This window comes from Aythya fuligula, chromosome 17 (genome assembly GCF_009819795.1).
Source record: "Aythya fuligula isolate bAytFul2 chromosome 17, bAytFul2.pri, whole genome shotgun sequence".
NCBI lineage: Eukaryota > Metazoa > Chordata > Aves > Anseriformes > Anatidae > Aythya > Aythya fuligula.
This window is the reverse complement of record NC_045575.1, coordinates 81,546-103,500: the sequence shown is the minus strand read 5'-3', so window position 1 is coordinate 103,500 and position 21,955 is coordinate 81,546. Positions and strand designations below refer to the sequence as shown.

At 41.7% G+C, this 21,955-nt stretch overlaps 1 protein-coding gene across 1 annotated transcript in view; it reads left to right on the top strand.

The window, feature by feature from the left end:
• ZNRF3 (zinc and ring finger 3) overlaps positions 1-21,955 on the top strand; it is a 93,062-nt gene that overhangs the window by 63,088 nt on the left and 8,019 nt on the right. Inside the window, 5 exon segments of the mRNA XM_032198898.1 lie at positions 14,582-14,656; positions 19,050-19,185; positions 20,017-20,126; positions 21,314-21,395; positions 21,398-21,480. Coding sequence (XP_032054789.1) covers positions 14,582-14,656; positions 19,050-19,185; positions 20,017-20,126; positions 21,314-21,395; positions 21,398-21,480 — 486 coding nt within the window.

The window sequence follows — 21,955 nt, the reverse complement described above, 5'->3', positions numbered from 1 at the left end:
CAGATGACACTAAGCAGAAGACATTGAGTTTTCATTCCCATCATATTCTTATATTTGAAGATAGGTATATAGGTGAAATTGGCCTTAATCACTCACAGTTTTTCATGTTTATGCTTGCTTTCAGTTTCAACAAATGTGGTGGGCTTTGGTCATATTTGTATCTTGTTTGCCTTTTAACAAGGGCAAGTGCAGGGTCCTGCACCTAGGGAGGAATAACCCCAAGCACCAGTACAGGCTGGGTGGTGACCTGCTGGAGTGCAGCTCTGCAGAGAGGGACCTGGGTGTCCTAGTGGACAGCACGCTGACCAGGAGGCAGCACTGTGCCCTTGTGGCCAAGAAGGCCAACGGTATCCTGAGTGCATTTGAAAGAGTATTGCCAGCAAGTCGAGGGAGGTGATCCTGCCCATCTACTCAGTCCTGGTGAGGGCACACCTGGAATATTGTGTCCAGTTGTGGGCTCCCCTGTACAAGAGGGACATAGAACTACTGGAGCAAGTTCAGAGGAGAGCTCTGAACTTGCTGATCTGATCTAATCTGATCTATTCTGATGATTTGAGGACTGGAGCACCTGTTGTATGAGGACAGGCTGAAAGAATTGGGCTTGTTCAGCCTGGAAAAGAGAAGATTGAGGGGAGACCTCATTAACATGTATAAATATCTGAGGAGTGGGTGTCAAGAGGATGGAGCTAGGCTCTTTTCAGTTGTGCCCAGTGATGGGACAAGAGGCAATGGGCAAAAAATGAAGCACAGGAGGTTCTGGCTCAATATGCTCAGCTTTTCAAATAATTTGTGGTTGATGTAGTTGTGTTGGCATACCTTTATAGATTACTGCAAATGCCTCAGACCTCTTTTATGTATGATTTCACACAAGCTGAATCTGAAGTTTCATCTCTTTCCTAAAATATTTAAATATTTACTTAAAGCTGTGGGTTGGGAACCACTGCTCAAAATTGTCATTTTGTTGAAAAGAACATTCCACAATAAGGTGAAGCTTGTTTCTTAGGCATATTGTACTTCCCCATTGAATTGACTGCAATTGGGTGGAATTCCTGAAGATCGTAAGAATTTCAAAAGCTTCGCCATCTCCCTATATAAATACAAAAAGTAATTGTCTGTTTTCCCTCTTGTAGTATATATATACCAATTTCTAATTAATGTGGTATGTGGTTAGAACATATGCTTCTGTATCTGTGGATAGGAAGAGAGAACAAAGAGATGATTAAGATAGTAAATACAATACAGGAAGGTAGTCCCACAGCTGTAGAGGCAAATGAGATAAAAGAATCTGTCATGTTTCCCAGGCAGCAGTTAATAGAATAGAATAGTTCATTTGGAAGGGACCTTCAGAGATGATCTGGTCCAAATTCCTGACCACTTCAAGGCTAACCAACAATGAAAACGTTATTGAGGGCATTGTCCAAATGCTTCTCGAACACCTGACAGGCATTGGGGCATCAACCACCTCACCAGGAAGCCTGTTCCAGTGTTGGACCACCACCCTCCGGTAAATAATTTTTTCCTAATGTCCAGTCTGAGCCTCCTGTGGCACAGCTCTGTGCTATTCCCTCATGTCCTGTCATCGGTCACCAGGAAGCAAAGACTGACACCTCCCTCTCCATTCCCCTGCTCAGGAATTTGTAGCATAACGAGGTGTTCTCTCAGCCTTCTTTTCTCCAGACTAGACAACCAGGCATCTTCGGCCTCTCCTCATAGAGCATGCCCTCCAGCCCTTTTACCAGCTTTGATGCCCTCCTCTGGATGCTTTCAAGGACCTTAACATCTTGTTTATATTGTGGAGACCTGAACTGTACACAATATTCAAGCTGAGGTTGCACCAAAGCTAAACACAGTGGGAGAATCACCAGAATTGGCTGGCTATGCTGTGTTCAATGCACCCCAAAGTGCAGTTTGCCCTCTTGGCTGCCAGGGCACACGATGATTCACGTCGAGCTTGTTGTTGACCGGCACCCCAGATCCTTTCCTGCAGAGCTGCTCTCCAGGCACTTGTCCCCATGTTGTTATCAAAAAAATGTGGATGTCAAAATGAAAAACTGAGTTTACCTGTAAGGTAGCAAGGGATTTAGGGCATAGTTCTTTTGACATTAGCTTATCTCTGGGGACTCTGTTTCTCTTAATGTGACTAGATCAGGAGACGCATTTGTTTTATGCTTGAGTTCTGACTGCTTACATCTGCATGTAAGCAACTAGGTGTGCAAAGACTCTGATCTTGTATTCTGTGCTGCATTTTTGAAGGACCATAACTCAGCCCCAGAATGTTACCTTTAAGTGAATTAGAAATCTGTGTACATGCAAGGCATATTAAGGCAGGTTTGGGAACAGCTGAGGTAAAACGTGGGAATGGCGTGTAAAGCTGTGCTAGGACTTCAAACTAGATATAAGGCAAAATTTCTTCATTGTGAGGGTGGTCCAACACTGAAACATGCTTCCTAGAGAGATGGTAGATGCCCCAAGCCTGTCAGTGTTCAAAAGGCATTTGGATAATGCCCTCATTAATATGCTTTAACTTTTGGTTAGCCTTGAAGAGGTCAGACAGTTGGATTAGATGACCTTTGCAGATCCCTTCCAACTGACTTCTCCTTTCCCTCTCCCTCTCCCTCTCCCTCTCCCTCTCCCTCTCCCTCTCCCTCTCCCTCTCCCTCTCCCTCTCCCTCTTCTTTCCTATCCTTTCCTATTCTTTTTAAACCACCAAGGAGAGATTTTTTTTCTTTGTTTGCCTTGTTTATTTGTGATAGAAATAACTTCTAACATTCTAACTGTACATGCAGTTTGGGTACTATAGGGATGGTTTCTCGTAGTGGTCTAGGTTAATCAGTTGTCCTAACTTTACAACTCCTCCGTGCTGTTGTGTACGCTCTACTGAATTATCTTCTAGTTTGGTCTTTCTAGTTCATCTACTTGCTGTACAGCTTCAATGCAAAGATAAAGTTAAGAATTATCTGGATTGGCTGCAGTATTATTTGTGTTGGCTACACAATTTTGAAAATACACTCAGCTTGTGACTATTACATTTTGGAGGCAACTGTGTGTAGGAATTCTCATGTCCTTCCTGTGCGTAGGAATTCTCATGCCCTGAAAAAGCTTGAAGAGCCCTTGTTCATAAAACGTAGCAGGATTTCTACCAGCAATTGTCATGAGTGCCCATTTCTTGCTGAATGTCTGAATGTGCTGTTACATAGTTCAAGACCATAGTCACCCCCTATGCTCTTTTCCAGTGCTCACCCTTCTCTCTGTGACTGTGACCTATTGTAGCAACAAGACTGTTGGCCCACAGAATGGTCTGTGATAGCAGAAAGCAGGCTTTTGGGAATGGGGTCCTTTGACTGAAATGTATCACCAAAAAAAAAAAAAAGGAACCATCAGGCTTGGCTGTGTTCAGGATTAATTGAATGTCTTTTTCATATTCTTTTTACTTGGTCAAGACTATGGACTTTCATGATGTTTCTTCCTTCCAAGAAGAGATACTTGCATTTTTTCCTCCTGTTTTCACTATCTGAGAGCCTCTCAGTACTAAGTGGTATGGATCACATTGGTATATATTGTTGATGTGATTACATACCACAAGGTGATTTTTTTCTTAAATCAGAAAGTACGGTGTATTATTTTTTTAATGGTGATTATACTTTTAAATTTAAAAATACCACTTTCTATTTCTATGCTGTTTCATTGCTAAAGCAATTGTCATAGTGCCATATAATGCTGTATCTATAGGACACATGTATAAAATATATCTGAGTGGCAGAGGAGCTGAGTTGAGGATTCCAGTCAGGAAGAGGTTTTATGTTAGTGTGATGCTTTGGGATTTCACTTCCTTGTTGTGATACTGTGTGCTTTTGCTTTGAGGCAGGAATATGAAAGCTCCTTTTCTTTATCTCAAAAAAGGTTTGAAATGACATCCTGCTTATGCTTTGCTTAACTCAGTGTTTCTGGAATTAGTTTGGAATTGTACATTAACAGGGCTGAGGCATTGGTTGGTTAATTTGTAACTTTTGCTGTTAGTAAGGTAGATTTTCCTCTTTTTCTCCTTCCTCCTGTGCCCTGCAGAACTGGCCAGTGGCCTGACTTTCTAGCTACAGCGATGGCTCAAGGGGCAAGGTATTTTTGGTGATTGTCTGAACCTGATAGCAGTGTAGGGGAGGTACAAGAGATGCCTGTACTGTTCAGAAATTGTTAGTCAGTGTTCTGTAATTCTGAGATGAAAAAGAGGTTTGTGAGTTTGCTGTGATGAAAAAGTATATTTGACGTAATGCTGTGGGGCTTGTGCAAGATTCTCAATGATGAGCAGAGTGCAGCAGACTGTTACACTGGAATATGTTTGCCTGTTGCTGATGTTCCATGCTTTTGCAAGTAAAATTGTGAGTCTAGGCTAGAAACAAGTTTTATTCTGCTAATGAAATAACATTTTCTTTTCCCCAAAAATAGCTTCTACTGAGTATGTTATAGATAGGCAAAGGTAGATAAGGAACACATATCCAAGCTTACTTTAGCAGATAGTGTTCCAGATGTATTTCTAAAATCGTCTACATAGTGATATCCACTTCAGTGATTTTTAGCAGCCAGTATAGTGTTTTTCTTGACAGGAGATTACACTTGGCTTAGAGCAAAAAGCTTTGACCCATGCAGATTTCACAGTTGTATCAGAAAACTGTTTTGAATTTTATTGCCCAGTTTTCAAGTGATGCCATTCTGTCATATTGAAAATCTAAAGTTGTGTCTGTGTGAGCCTTTTCAGCACACTTATAGCTACAATCCATAGAATGTGGCATGCAGTTCATACTCCCTACTCAGTTTTTAATAGAGTTCTTCAAGATGGAAGAGGAAAACCTCCTCACTTTAGTTGTATTCCCTTGCAATTAATATTGTTTAAAATCCTTGACGTGGCTTTCCAGAGGAATAAATCAAGACACTGGACCTTTTCATCAAAAATCACATTCCTTGGAGACACAGCATATACAAATTGATTGCTAGTGAGTGTTGATTATATGTTATCAGTACGCTATGTGAGAGACTGACTGCCTTTTTCAGAGGACCAAAGATAACTGATGAAGGAATTAACTACAAAAGATTTGACCTTATGCAATTTGCATAATGCCATTCTTCTGGCAGATTAATGACTACTAACCTCCATGATGTGGATAGTTCTGACATGGAATATTGGGTCTGATAGGCTGGGTTAAACAGAAGATATGCCTCAAGTTCAGTAATTTTAGTTCATAGAGAAACCAAGGGGGAAAAACCTCAAAAGCTGACAGAAGGAATGCTAGAATCATAAAACATCCAAGTTAGAAAGGACCCACAAGGATTTTCAAGTCCTACTCCTGTGTCCCCAAAGGACTACACAAAAAATCATACCATGTTGTCCAAATGCTTCTTGAACTCTGGCAGGCTCAGTGCTGTGACCACTTCCTGGGGAGCCTGTTCCAGTGCCCAAGCACCCTCTTGGTGATATCCTCCTGATATCCAGCCTAAACTGCCTCTGTAACAGCTTCATGCCATTCCCTTGGGTCCTATCTCTGATCACCAGGGAGAAGAGATCAGCACCTTCCCCTCAGTCTCCTCTTCTCCAGGCTGAACAATCCAAGTGACTTCCACTGCTCCTCATATGTCTTCCCCTCTAGACCTTCACCATCTTTGTTGCCCTCCTTTGGACACTCTCTGACAGCTTTATATCTTATCCTGTGGTGCCTAGAACTGCACATAGTACTCAAGGTGAGGCCTCACCAGCATAGAGTAGAACAGGACAGTCACTTCCCTTGACTGACTAGCAATGCCGTGCTTGATATACCCCAGGATACGGTTGGCCCTCCTGGCTGCCAAGGCACACTGCTGGCTCATGTTTCAGCTTGCTGTCAATCAAAACCCCCAGATCGCTTTCTGCAGAGCTGTTCTCCAGCATCTCTTCCCCCAGTCTGGACATATAACCAGGGTTGCCCCTTCCCAGGTGCAGAATCCAACACTTCTTCTTGTTAAACTTCATACTCTTTGTGATTGCCAAGCTCTCTAATTTGTCCAGATCTCCCTGCAAGGCCTCACCCCCCTCAATGGAGTCAACAACTCCACCCAATTTGTTATCATCTGTGGAGTGCAAGTTTGGTAAGGCTGGCTCTGTTTTCAACTAAATAAGAACATATAAATGATTTTTTGACTATTCTATTCACTGATCTCTGCACAGAGTTGAAGCAAACCAGTTGCCATATTTTCTGCGCCCCCCCCCCCCCAAAAAAAAAAGCAAAAAAAAAAGCAAAAAAAAAAGCATGAGATGTATTTTAAAACAGAAAGAAAAAGGTGGCAGTTGTTACAGCTGTGCTGTTTCCCTGAGTTCTGACTGAAAGCAGTGGTTTGCTTTTGGGATCCATGACTGTCTTCTACATGCTGTATCTTTACTCTTCTGCTTCCAGTCTTGATTATTTTGGAGGACCAGCTAATAGTATATGGTGGCACCTGATGGAATAGAGTTAGATAGTTTGTTAAAAGCAGATCACTGGCATCTGTACTGTAGTTACCATCTAAATCATTGGCCAATCCCTCCCTCCCAATCTTCAACATTTTTTTAACCTGGAGAATAAATCAACTCCCTCATGTACCATGTACCATAGATATAATTAATAATTTTTATTTACAGTACACTAACATCCAGGAAAATAATTTCTAGAGTTGGATGAATGATCTGTAGAGGCTAATCCAGGAAGACAGATACGTAATTCTTAATATAAGAGTATTTGTGAGGACATAGTGCTAGACCAGCTAGACATATCTGTTTTTACATAGGCAACAAATACTTCTAAAGCATCCGTTCCTCCCTTCAGCTTGTCAGTTTTATCTAGAATGTAAATTAAAAAATATATATATATGTATTTTTACTTACAGATAGTAATCTGGCTCTACTGATAACCATTTTCAACCAAGGGTTTTGAGTTACTGTTTTAATAAATGTGTAATTCATTACTATGTTGATGTAAATGGCAGAGCTAATGGTGATTAATGAACTTTGATTTCCCCACCTATGGTTCCAAGACTCAGTCAGTCTCTCTCATCTGTAATTTATTTACTCTCTGCAACCTATTATATTAGAATGTCATGTCCTTACATGTAAATGCAGATGTATATTGAGAGAGAATTCTGACTCTGACAAAGAAGTAAATGTAATGAATGAAGGCTAATGTTGTTGGTATGATTTTCCTCTTAAACGGGGATCTTCTTATTGTGGTTTTACCAATGCTGCATAATAATGAATACATTTATTGGAATGGGGCCATACTAGAAAGCAGAGTAGGAGATGCTTGTTTCTAAGATGTGTTTGTTTCTGCAAGCATGCAGGGTCCTTGCAGATGTGTAGGCGGCTCAGCACCACACAGCCACTCACTCTCTCCAAGTGGGATGGGGAAGAGAATTGGAAAGGTAAAAATGGAAAGGTAAACTCATGGAGAGAGTTTGCTAGGCAAGGGAAAAGCTGTGCATTAAAGCAAAACAAAACAAATAATTCATTCACTGCTTCCCAGTGGCAGGCAGGTGTTCAGCCACTTCCAGGAAAGCAGGGCTCATCATGTATAATATTTCCTCGGGGAAGAAAGACGTCATCACTCCAAATGTTGTCGTTTCCTCCTCCGCCCCCCCCCCCCCCCCCCCGCCCCCTTCTTTACTCTAGCTGTTATTGCCAAGCATGACACCAGATGGATGGGACATCCCTTTGGACAGTTGTGGTCAGCTGTCCCAACTGTGTCGCCCCCAGCTCCTTGTGTCCTTGCTGGCTGGGCAGCAGGAGCTGAACAGTCCTTGGCTCTGTTGAGCACTGCTCTGCAACAACTAAATTATCAGTTTGTTATCAGTACTATTTCCATCAAAAATCTGAAATACAGCATAATGCAAGCCACGATGAAGAAAATTAACCCTATCCCAGTGAAAACCCTGACAATATGTCAGCAAGTAGCAGACCTCCTTATTGTCTCGATTGTTGCTGTCCTCCTGCCTGATTGAAATGAATGAGAGGAAGCAGTGCACCTGTTTCATAATTAACTGTCCCCTCGGGTTGAAAGTTTGTCTCATCAAGCAAGACCTTGCTTCCTTACTGTATTTGTGTGGCCCATGGGCTAGGAATGCAAAGCTCTAGAAATCTTGTTATTCTCTGAGGTAATAATAAGAATTCCCTTGGGCCTGGATATAGAAGAGATACTTTCCTCCCACTTTTGTCATATGCGTCACCTCTCATCCTCTTTGGACTGCAGGGTCTAGTAAATTATTTCATGTTTTCATCTGAGACAGTACTTAATGTGCATGTTATTGGTAATGATTATCAACAGTGAGTTCATAACAAGCAGGCCTAAAAACACTCCTAAAATACATTCAAAAGTAACTTTTGGTCTGCCTTCTCAGTGAGCTATGACAATCTCTGTGCAAATTAAAACACTGCAGAAACATTGATGAAGGCAATAAAATGTATTAACAATAAAAAAAAAAAAAACTTAAAAATGTGTAATAGACACATCATATCTTTCTGTTTTCATTTTTCTCTGAGTATAAAGTAACCTTCAGCAAAGGGTTTCTGCTAAAGTGGGAAACTGGCGGTATTTAAGGAGCTGAGTAAAGGTAAATCAAAAGGTGGGTATTGTATCTCTGATGATTTTAATTGTTTTAGAGGCACCTACGTCCAATGTTCAGTTACAAAAGTCAAATGTCTACTATGTGTTTGAATAAATTCTAACAGAGCTGATCTCTTTTTATTAGAACTAGATTTTTGTCATCCTTGCCATTTGACTTTTATTTTTATTCTCAGCCTATTCACATTACCTATTACATTTAGTTTTGTAGTATCACTAATGCACAAAATGCACAGTAGATCTGTTTTCTGTTTTGGCTTTCTTAGGGGAAGACACAACTAACTTGTTTGATTGTTCCATGCCTGGTTTATGATTAACATAAGTATTCTTGGAGCAGTTTTAACCTGTTGTGTACTATGTTAGAGACAAAGAAAAATAATGCCATGGAAGCTGCTGCAAAGATTTGAATGTATTTATTTAAAATGGAGCTAATATTCATAAAACTCATTTATTTTTAATTTTGTTATTGAAACAAATAGGGATATATGTGTAGTTCTGTGCTAATATGATTTCTGCGTGTATTTTCAGGGGGAAATAAATCACAGCACTTGCAACCAACACAGAAAAACATTAGTTCAAATGTAGTTTGTATATAAGTAAAATCCATACAAAAGAAAAGTTAGAATGGATGATCCTGCGGAGTGGAGCACCTCTCCTATGAAACAAGGCTGAGAGAGCTGGGGTTGTTCAGCCTGAGAAGAGACGGCCCTGGGGAGACCTTACAGTGGCTTTCCACTACCTAAAGGGGCCTACGAGAATGCTGGAAAGTGACTCTTCATCTGGGGGTGTAGTGATAGGACAAGGGGTAATGGTTTTAAACTTAGACAGAATTGATTATATTAGATATTAGAATTAAATTGTTTACTATGAGGGTGGTGAGGCAGAACAGGTTGCCCAGTGGATGTCCCCTCCATGGAACCAAACCATTCTGTGATTCTATGTTGGAGTACACCATACAGTATCTGTTGCTGTCATAGTTGACATATATTGCTGCAACATTTTCAGTGCATTTATGGACTGAAATTCTCTCTACTTGCTTTGCTACTTTTTTTTTTCTTTTTTTTCTTTTTTTGATATTGCTAGGATAAATGTTAAATATACATGTTATTCCTCATCAAGTGTTTTGCTTTGCCTCTATTACCGCTCCACGATGTCATCATGTGGTACATGGGCTTCATCCTGTTCCTTTGCCCTTTCAGCAATTCTGAAGATTTATTCCTCCCCTCTTAACTGTGATTCTTCATGGCCAGTCTTTTACCTGCATCCACTGAAAATGCTGGTTGTTTCTCTGTCTTCTCTTTGGTTTGTCAACTTCTGGCTGAATTTGTAGCTGTGTTTATCGGAGCACTCTGAAACAAGCCTATGAAGGGAATGTGCTAAAGTTATCACTGCACAGAAGACCTGAAAACCAGAACTGGAGTTTTTTTTTCTTCCTTCTTTAGGTGTACAGACCTGTGAGGGCCTTCCCAGTAGACTTTAGTCAGTATTGAGGGGGCATAAAGGAGGGACAAATGTATGAAAAAGAAACTTGACTTTCTCACAATGATCTTTGTATTCATACAATGAGCAGTTTGAGATTCAGGTTGTGATTGCTTATTCAGTTTGCTCATTTGGGGAACACAAAGTCAGGGACTCATTAGAGCTCATATAGGGGAAGAGGGCCACCCTGTGAGCAGGACGAACCTTTTCACTCCTAGGGATTACCACCTGTGATCATGACAAGACGCATACAGGAGGACTCCTTGTTTTTGTAACAAATATCAACATTTGGAACTTCGTTCCTAATAATGAAAAAAGAAAACTGATGAGAATTTTTGAGTTTTTGTTTGTTTGTTTTTCAGATGTGTACTTAGAGGTTTTTTTCAGGTCTCCCTTGCTGACTAGCTGTGTGCTGTCAGAAACGGTTTTTTAAAGTTAAGCAGTTCCCAACCACAGCACTTATATGTAGTGGCATAAGTTGCAAGTGCAAAAGCATCACTATTTTATATCATTACATATAACACAAGGGGGAAATGCCAGTAACAGTTAGTTGCTGCCTGTAAAAAACATGTCTCCCTTCCAGAAAAATTAGTGTGGTTTCAGACAGGGAGTGAAGGTTGTGCTTGTCAAATAAGACACCAGATATCTTGTCTCTGTCATATAGAGAGCTACTTATATATATCTAACCTGTATTTAGTATTTCATTATTTCTGTACTTGAGGACAAAAGAATTCAGGAATTGCCAGTATAGGGCTTGCTTGTCATCTTCAGTCCTTCTTCTAGGAAAAAGGTGTGCTAGGAAAAAGTCGCATGGCTGTTAGACTGGGATCATTTTAAGTGGGACTTGTATCGGTTGCGTTATTTTGAACTGTCCTGACTGTTGGGAAGCGGATAGGGTGTTTCGAAAGACGAAACACCTATGTGTGTTGGCTGTAATTGCCCACGGTCAGGGACAGAGGAAGGAGGGCAGCCCGGCACCCGGGTGCCTCCCGAGGAGCCGCGAGGTTTCAGGCAGGCCGCGGGGCCGCAGGTGCTTGTCTCTAGCTGAAGGGGAGGAGACGAACACCGGATGAAAAAACCGTCTGCGCTCAGCCCCCGGCCTGCTCACGCACGTTTGCATCTCGACAAAGTGCTGTGGTTTTAAAAACGAGTTTTAAGAGGCGAGAAGGAGGAAGGGGGGGTGGCGAGAAGCGGCGGGATGTGGTGCGTTTGCGGCTGCTCTCTGATGTCCTGCCAGCGAAACCTGGAAGGTCAGGCCGGGCTGCCGCCAAGCGGCGGAGCGGAGCGCGGGCAGTGCCGGAGCGGCCGCAGCGGAGCGGCTGCGCACCCGCCTTCCCTTCGCGGGAAGCTCGGGGCTCGCCCTGCCACCAGCCTCCCCTGCGAAGTCTCGTCGTGCGAACGAGCCTCGTTAGCGCCCCGGACTCACAGAGGGCCAGGCTCTCTGGTAACTCGGGCTGAGGGCTTTTCTCAAGAGCGCTCCCAGCCGCCTTCACTGCGACCAGCGCCGAAGTCCCTGGGCTCGCCGGCTGCCGAGCGGCCCCGGGCAACACGTCACTTCCCGGGGTGGGGCGGGACGGGCGCCGGTGGCCCCACGCGCCCGTCAGTGCAGCGCCGAGGCGACGGGGGCGCGGCAGGGCGGGCGGAGCGGGCAGGTAGCCGAGCCAGCCGAGCGGGGCCGTTGAAAGGCGGGTCGCGTCGTCTTTGCTCGGGGGCTCGTCCGCAATAGCTGCTTGCGTTTTGGCCGGCACTGAAGTAGCTTAGCGAGTTTGGAGAAGAAAGGGGAAGCGGCAGAGGGCTGAACTCGCTCCAGCTGCGTGAGTGGGGGTCCCGTGCCCACGTTGCCCCGAGCCTCCCCTGCTGCCCCTGTCCGGCAGGGGCGGCGGGGCTGCGGCGGCTTCCCGCGGCAGTGCAGAGCTGACCTCGCCCCAGATTTTAGTGTTGGAATTGGGAGTTAAGGAGGAGGTTGAATCTGCCTTCATCCAGCAAGCTGAGCGTGTTTAAGTTTCTGCAGAGGGACCGGAGCCTGGGTACAAGTGCTCTCATCTAGAGCCAGTTCAGCAGTGTAGGTTGCCACAGAGCTGCAGCAATGAGCCCACTAAGCTCATGAACATGCATAGTTCAGAGATGGTTTTTTACTTGCTTTTTATAACAATATTCACTGCTTCTAGAACGTGAAGATATGCCTTTGTTCCCCATTATTTTCATTCACCTGCCCCCAAAAGACCCTTCTTCCCTCACCCCTGACAAGCTCCCTTAAATCTATGCAGTGCTGGTACTGTATGCATTCTGGAGGAGTGGAATTCAATAATTTTACAGCAGAAGGAACACAGTGGTAATGATGAATTCTACTATTTGAGTATTTAAGTCTTACATGGTACTGGTACCAAAAACACCAGGAGAGGTGTGGGAGCTGGGATTGTACAGTCTGGAGGAGGCTCGGGCAACTTTATTGCTCTCTATAGGTACCTTAAAGGTGGCTGTAGCGAGGTGAGGGTTGGTCTGTTCTCCCAGGTGCCTGGTGACAGGACAAGGGGGAATGGGCTAAAGTTGCACCAGGGGAGGTTTAGGTTGGATATTGGGAAGAATTTATTTACTGAAAGGGCTGTTAGGCATTGGAATGGGCTGCCCAGGGAAGTGGTGGAGTCATCATCCCTGGAGGTCTTTAAAAGATGTTTAGATGTAGAGCTTAGTGATACGGTTTAGTGAAGGACTTATTAGTGTTAGGTCAGAGGTTGGACTCAGTGATCTTGGAGGTCTCCTCCAACCTAGATGATTCTGTGAAATACAGGTGGAACAATAAGGGAGATCTTCCTGACAGGTACAATACTATTTTTGAAGGGTCTTACAGACAGTGTTTCAAGCTGTGGTTACTTGGATTTCTTGCAAGTGGTCTCATGCTGCTTAATTTGATAAACTGGAAAATAATGTTATCATTCTGTCCTGCACAATTTTTGAACTTAGTTGGTACTTTACATTTTCAAACACCTGATCTTGCAGTACAGGGCAAGAAATACAGATTTTGTCTTGTTGGTGGAAACTTAATGAATTGCTGTACTGTAAACTGTTTATTCAGTATGTTCACAAAATGAGTTTTTTGTTTGTTTGTTTTACGAACCAACCTACAAATTCTCTTAAAATATATATTTAAAGATCAAAGTGCTTTGCTTGTTGGCTGACCATTCTGAAAGAACAATCTAAATATCCTGAACAATTCTGCATGTGCTGCGTGTTTGTAAAATATGCCTTCTAGGGAAACTTGGAGGAGTTTTCACCTCAGGGCCATGTCTCTTCAACGGAGATTCCTTTCAACTTTTCCTCCCCAACAGCTTTTAGTGATTAGCCAGGTGTGCTGACTTCAAAGAGGACAAATACCTACCGGGCTGAGAAAGAGACCCTGTTTGGGAGTTGTTTTCCCTTGTGTACTTTCTGATTGAGTTTGTTATGTAGAGCAAAGAAAATGACCGAAAGATGGTCAAACTAACAGCCCTGACCTGGCCAACAGTCTTAGTAAAACACTGAGTATTATTTCATAATTTACCACTTTCTTATGTTTACGTTCAGGTTTTGCTAGTCTCTATGAAGAGCCAGTGTCATCTTGTTTAGTCTGTGATGGTGGCAGCTATCCCTGCTCAGAGAAATAGTTACTTGCAGTCTGCATCCAATAAAGGTAGTAACAGTTTTGAAGTCACCGAGATTGTTCCCTCTATTGAGCAACACTTCAGTGGAATGTAGAGAGGCACAATGGCAGAAACTGGTAAAAATACCTTAGCCTAGGTGGTTTAAATACTGTTTTATCTATCATAGAGAATTTAAATGTGTTCTAATAGCTCTTCTGTGCTGTTGGTAACTCCAGCTTTGGACAGTATTAGATTAAAAGCCCCGTATTTAAACAACTAATCTTATGAGAAAGTTCTGATTTGCATAAGAAATGTTTTATGCAACAGTTCTGACCTCTCGTGGTCAGAAAAAGCGTTATTCTCTGATGAGGACAAAAAATCAGGCACTTTGTACACAGACTGTGATACCTAGAGTTTGTCATGACTGTGAGAGAGAATGACTGAGGACATAAAAAAGGTGTAAAGAACCTAGCCCATCTTTATATTCTACACCAGTGAGCTTGTATATCTACCCCAAATCACAGGGTAGGTTGTTTTAATGGTGCTTCCAAGTAATATGGAGAAAAAAATAATTGTAAAAGTTCTTATATTTAAAGTCTTTAGAGGGTATAAATCATATTTGAATTCATTTTAAATTTTGTTGAAGGACCGTAAGTAGGAAGGGGCAGAGAGATTGCAGAAGTTACAGTGATGTTTAACTACAATTCCATGTTCGTTCAGTAACTCTTATGTTTGAAATTACTCTGTTTTGTATTAACTACACGGAAACACACACTGTTAAGTTCATTATCTGGAGATGAGTAGAGGGGGTAGTTTATGAGGTAAGAAGTGGTCTTTGGGATGAGTCTGAGGATGCTGTCTTTCTTTTCGCAGGCAAAAAGAGCAGTGCAACGAGGAGCCACAGCGGTCATCTTTGATGTTTCTGAAAACCCAGATGCCATTGATCAGGTATGAACAGGGGAGGCTAGATATGAACAAGGGAGCCTAGTTTTATTATAGCCTCTGCTGGGTTCTTTTAGAAGTAAGTGCTGAGGCAGGGCTTCAGGCCATACAGGTCTCAGAGCACACTTACATCATGACATGCAGATTCTGACCCTGGCTAACATTGTGCTGTGGATTTCCTACTCATTCTCTGGCAGACTAGAAGCAATGAACGTGCTGAGAATGGTAGAAAGAGTAGAGTTTTGGGGACTTATTTTTCTTCTAGCCTTTGGTAGAGTACAGAGTCCAGGACTGGTACTAAGGTTTGGAGAAAGGATAGAGACATTTTTTTGGCCCTCCAGTCAAGAAGGATTTCTTTGCACAGTTCTGTGTACAGAACACAGCTTGTGATCAGTGGTATTGTTGAGCATCCATTATTTTTGAGATTGCAAAATGGCTTTCCAACCTTGTTCAAACAAATTCTTACAAAACTTATACCTATTTTTTCTTGTTCACAGTTGATGTATTCTGGCCTAAGTATAATGTGGACAATCGGAGCTTTTCTTTTTCTTTTTTTTTTTTTTTTTGGAGAGGGGGAGGGGGTTCTACGTAACTCCCACTTTAGATGGGTAAGCTAATAGTTCTGTGAGAAACTTTGACAAGATCCTAGCAGCCAATTCTGAATTATTTGAGTACAGAGAAGAAGTTTAACAAGCATGCAAATAGTCTGTATTTATTTCACTTTTATTTTGTTGTCATAGAGTTACAGCAGGAACAAGTGAGCAGAATGTTTTCAAGTGCATTGAATTTGGGGGGGAAAAGAGAGACCATCTATGTTTACATTTAAAAGCTGGCTTTAATTATGAAATGAGCATCTGTTGGACAAAGGAATGCGGATTCTGCAATAGATGCTTTTGAGAAATTTGGTCTGCCTGTACATCAAGGGTACAGACTTAATTTTGCAAACCTTCTCAGATACCATTTTCTCCACTTTATATGCAGAAAAATTATCTGCACAAAGATTTTTTTTCTCATTTTTTTTCTCTGTATTACAGCTTCTAATTACTTTCTGTCATCCATCTCAGAACTTGCGAAGCTCTGTTACTGCCTCTTGTTGACTTCCATCTACCAACAACATCTCTCCTTCCTTGACTCTTGCTAATTAACTGGGTGCAACTGTGCCCAGTATTTGGGAAGCTAGTCTAGTGGATGATTGAATATTTTGGGTGTATGAATAAAATGAAAGAGATTTTGTGGGTTTAATTCCCATAGATTTGAGTATCTTTTGCTATAAACTAAAAATGAAGCTTTATTTTTAGAATTTGTTCTGTGAAGTCAGATCTGTTTCTTGGTTTTAATTTTGCATAATGTGAAGAGGAGTAACAGCATCCAGGTCATCATGTTTAGCAGAAGTCTGTCAGTGTGCAAAAGCTACTGGGGAAGGAGGTGACTCATTCCTAGACAAGAAAGCTTGAGAGAGAATATGTGCCTGGGAATGTCGGGACAGTGATTGAATTTGGCCTTAGGCTAGCAAGCCTTACAGATGTGTAGGATCTCTGGGTTGGATTGAGTAATTCAGCTAGTTTTGAGTTCTTCAGAATATGTCCATCTTAAAAATAGCTTGATCAATGTTTTCAGAAACCCAGTTAAACAATCGGAAGATTGTGTTTTAAAGTCTTGGTGAAATCTGTCACCATAATCTGGACAGATTAAACAATACTTTGTAAGTAGGATGATAGACTAGTCGATTAGTAATTTCTACATGATTTAGCTAAAAAGAGCAGGTGGATATCAACACAGTGTAGATCTGGTATCTCTGCCATATGCTACTCTTTTTGTGGGGGGCATCCCTGCCTATGGCATGGGTGTTGGAGTTAAATGATCACTGAAGTCCTTTCCAACCCAAGCCTTTCCACGATCTATGATTTTATTCAATTTGCTTACATTCCTGTCATCTCATTCCTTTCCCTATACCATTTATATCTGCTTGTCAGTGCTTATGTTGTATCAATCAACGTCTATAGTAAGATTTTTCTTGTGGGTCATAATAAGTTACTTGACTTTATTTTGCGCCAGGGGAGTTTTAGGTTGGATGTTAGGAAGAACTTCTTTATCGAAAGGGTTGTTAGACATTGGAACAGGCTGCCCAAGGAAGTGTGGCGTCACCATCCCTGGAAGTCTTCAAAAGACATTTAGATGTAGAGCTTAGGGATATGGTTTAGTGGGGACTGTTAGCGTTAGGTCAGAGGTTGGACTCGATGATCTTGAGGTCTCTTCCAACCTAGAAATTCTGTGATTCTGTGATAATGTGGTGCCATTTTGTAACAGATCAATTCTGCCTTCTTTTTATTCTCTTATCTGGTATATAGTTTAGGAGATTGTTATGGATTTAGTGCCCACAGAAGTTGTGCATGCTTGAAGGTTTTCAAGAACTGTCTGTGTAAAGCATGAGAACACCTTATTTTGACCAAGAGATTGGACTCCTGAGGTCTCTTTCTACCCATGTTATTTTACAGTTCTATGATTTAGCCTTTCATAATAGCTCAGCTGAACCTGGAAGGCAATTTCAGGGTGAACTAGTGTATCTACTCTTATACCTCCAGTAATTGATAGTATCCTAATAACTCAGCAAACTTATTCAAATAGTTATGCAGCAGAAATTATGGACTTCAACAAATTGGTAAGGCACAAAGAACATAGAAGATACGAATTCATACTCTTGACATTAGATTGTACAGGAAGCCAAAAAATTGTATGTGAATAAAAAAAATTGCAAAGTTGAAATAATCCAAAGTTCAGAAAATGGTAATATACTAAGGTAATTTTTTATTGGCACCTGAAGATTTTTACTCTTCTTCCTTATGGGTTTTAACATGTGACAGTATTAATATATGCACTTGCACCTAGTACAGTTTAGTTAAAGCTGCTGTTCAGAAATAACGTTTGCTTATCCTCACATCTTAGTTTTACTCAGTAAAAACCAGCTTAATTCAAAAGTTTGACACTAAAAGATTAATTCACACTTAAGTGAACACTTTAGTTTGTGCTAGAAGAGAGCAATGGGTGTTTGGATCCATTCCACGTTCATATTCCTTTACTCTTCCATCCATTTACTAGTATCATAGAATCACAGAATGGCCTGGGTTTAAAAGGACCTTAAAGATCATCTACTTTCAACCCCCCTGCTCTGGGCAGGGTTGCCAACCACTAGAGCAGGCTGCCCAGAGCTGCATCCAGCCTGGCCTTGAATGCTTCCAAGGATGGGGCATCCACAACCTCTCTGGGCAACCTGTTCCAGTGCCTCACCACCCTCTGAGTGAAAAACTTTCTCCTAATTTCTAACCTAAATCTCCCCTGTCTTAGTTTAAAACCATTCCCCCTTGTTCTATCACTATCAACAAACATAAACAGGCATTCCCCCTCCTGTTTATATGCTCCCTTCAAGTACTGGAAGGTCGCAATGAAGTCTCCCCAGAGCCTTCTCTTCTCCAGGCTAAACAAGCCCAGTTCTTTCAACCTTTCTACACAGGAGAGGTGCTCCAGCCCTCTGATCATCTTAGTGGCCCTCCTCTGGACTCATTCCAAGAGCTCCACATCCTTCTTGTGCTGGGGGCCCCAGGCCTGCACGCAGTATTCCAGGTGGGGTCTCACAAGAGCAGAGTAGTCCAGCTTCTCATCCATCCATCAGGACCCCTCAAGTCCTTCTCCGCAGGGCTGCTGTCAAGTTCTTTTTTGCCCAGTCTGCATAAATACCTGGGATTGCCCAAGTGCAACACCTTGCACTTGGTCTTGTTGAAACTCATTAGGTTTTCATGGGCCCACTACTCCAGCCTGTCAGGTCCCTCTGGATGGCATCCCTTCCTTCTGTTGTATTGACTGCACCACTCAGCTTGGTGTCATCTGCAAACTTGCTGAGGGTGCACTCGATTTCTATTGTCTATATCATTGATAAAGATGTTGAAGAGCACTGGTCCCAAGACCAACCCGTGAGGGACACCGCTTGTGATCGGCCTACACCCAGACATAGAACCATAGACCACAACCCTTTGGCTGCAACCAGTCAACCAATTCTTTATCCACCTAACAGTCCATCCTTCAAATACAGAAAAATGTGTTAAGGGACCACATCAAAGCCTTTGTTCAAGTCCAGGTAAATGATATCCATCACCCTTCCTTTGTCCACCGATGCTATCACTCCATCATAGAAGGCCACCAGATTGGTTAGGCAAGATCTGCCTTTAGTGAAGCCATGCTGGCTATCTTGGATCACCTCTTTATCTCGTGCATGCCTTAACATGTCTTCCAGGAGGATCTGCTCCATGATCTTCCCAGGCACAGAGGTGAGGTATTTCAGAAGAAAGGTAGTTGTCTTGAAATGTGCCTTCTGAGTAGACTTTTTTGTTATCGCTGTTGTTTTTAGCTGAACCAGGGCTTAGAAGACCCTCTGAAGAGACCAGTGGTATATGTGAAGGGTGCTGATGCTGTCAAGCTAATGAACATAGTTAACAAGCAGAAAGTTGCACGAGCAAGGATTCAGCATCGCCCACCACGGGTGAGTCTTTAAGAAACTTTATCTAGGTATTACACTGCTGCACACTGAGTGTGACATTGTTTTGATGCTCCCAATGAGCAATAATAGATGAGAAATTCTGTTGACCTAAATAAACTGAGCAACTGCACTGTGAATAAGTAGCTACACTGGATGTAAGCGTAGTTTCCACAGTGTGACACCTGATGTCTTTCATATAGATTTTTCTAAATTTATAAACAACTAAAAATTATATAATAGAGACTTTCCTTTCCTTAAATAAGTAGGTATTAAACACACCTGGTAGTTCAGATTCATCAGGTAGGTATGTTAGCTAATATTTTGTGTGTGTTGTTTTAAGCATGGGTTAATTAGCTGATATCTGATATTTGTAATTTTAATATAAAATTGTTTTTCCAGATACTTTTTTGAACACTACTGCATGTAGTTTACAGAAGAACAAAGCTAGAGGTCAACAATGACCCAGTTACCATTTTGCTTTTGTTTTATTGTTATGGACTATTTCCATTAAGAAATGTGAGAAGTATACAATCACTGAAGATTCATATATTGATTTTTACTTGCTCAGATATACAAGGAAAGCAATAATCCATAAAAACTTGTACTAGTGTGATTCAGTTAAAAAAAAATATATAAGTTTTTATTTTTCTGTGGAATCAGTTCAGAGACACTGTGAATCTGACATCTCATGATTGGCATTCTGTGTATTTCATCAATTGCAGTAACATAGATACTCCAGGTTTTGTCTCATAAAATCCTAGTTAATGATCACAGTGCACTGAATTTTGACCATCGTCACTGTGTACATGTATAAAGTATTTTTGTTCTGATTTTTAAGCAACCACCGAGTACTTTGATATGGGAATTTTCCTGGCCTTCTTTGTGGTTGTATCTCTTGTTTGCCTCATTCTTCTTGTCAAGATCAAACTGAAACAGCGACGTAGTCAGGTAAGAGCAGTAATGGTATATTTATCAAATGCTGAAATTTGCCTTCTTTTACTTTGTCATAGAACTTACTTGCTGCCTTTGGGGGTGCAGGACACTAACTTAGAATAGCCATCTTTGTGGAAAGGGTTTTAGTCATAGATGTAGACCTCTGAAAAGATTTGGAAATGTCTTTAAATGATAGCTACGTTGACCTGTGATGTCTCTTCAGTTAAACGCAGAAATTAAATGAGTATAGAAGCAGTCAATTTAGTCTTTAGGAAGGAAGAACATTTCTGTTTTTTCAGAGGCTAATTTATCAGTAACACTAGTGTGCTTCAAACAGAAGTCCACGCTCAAATGGTGTATTGTGAGGAGAATATCAGGAATGAATGAGAAGAAATCACAACTCTTTTCAATAGAATAATATCTTTTGATTCTTCATCAGAGAAGGTTGCAAGGTAAAAAGTTTGTTTAGGAGTAACTCGAGATGAGATGTTTTGAGTTTGTCCTGTTAAACATGAAAGGGGAAGCTAATGGAAATTTGTAGTTTTTAAACGGTCCAGTACATGGATATACATGTAAAAGGAATGCGAAGCCCAACAGATGTTTAGAAATATTGCCTTGGACATGCTGAGTAGGAGTTCAAAGATGTTATGAGCCAACAGCACATAGTATGAGTCTCAGAAAGAGAGATGATAAATTCTATAGTGAAAAGTAATCTACCCCCTTCCTAACTGTCCTACTGATCAAGTTGCTGGGGGAATGATGCAGTTCATTCAGTAGCATTTAATTTAATCCCTGTCTGAAGTACTGTTTCTGGTAATATGGTCATAGTGGCATAATGTGGCATTACAGTCAATATTTACAGTTTTAAAAGCACCTGACCACATCCGGTATGATGCCTTGTATAGTTTGTTGCCTATCAATTGAACAGTTGCAGCATATCCCAATTATGAAGCACTTTCACCCTATTTCAATCCAAAGCAGCTCATCATTCTCACTACCGCAGGTGGCATGCATTCTTTTCAGGAGGCTTCTGATCTAAATTCTAATTAGGATACTCTCTTCATTTATTAAGTTGTAACTTAGTTTTGGCCTGATGGGATTTGATAAGATACATTAATTTGATATGGCAGTGTTTCTCTGCTACCACACTACAGTTTCATGTGCAGCTGCACTGCCTTTTTTTTTTTCTTCTTCTGTTCTAGAATTCCATGAACAGGCTTGCAGTGCAAGCACTGGAAAAAATGGAGACCAGGAAGTTTAAGTCCAAAAGTAAGGGACACCGGAAGATAGCTGTGGTGCACTGGATACACTAAGTAGCAGCTCCACCTCTGACTGTGCCATCTGCTTGGAGAAGTACATTGATGGGGAGGTAAAGGATAGATGGTTTCTTTTAGTGTAAACTGATAAAGTAACTGATTTACTTTAGCACTGTGATATATGGCTGGTTGTTAGATGTATTGTATGTTGAGGTTGTGCCATTTGCCAGATGAATTACATTGAGTAGCCAACTCAGCCTAAAATGCATTCCACAGCTGCCAATGAAAAACCTAAAGGACTTTTGAGCTGGTGGAAGGGGATCAGGAGCAGGATGTGGCCCTCACAATCCATGAGGAAATGGTTGGTGAACTGTTACAGCACTTAGATATACGCAAGTCGATGGGGCCGGATGGGATCCACCCTAGGGTGCTGAGAGAACTGGCAGAAGAGCTGGCCAAGCCGCTTTCCATCATTTATCAGCAGTCCTGGCTATCAGGGGAGGTCCCAGTCAACTGGGGGCTAGCAAATGTGATGCCCACCTACAAGAAGGGCTTGGAAGGTTGACCTGGGAAACTGTAAGCCTATTA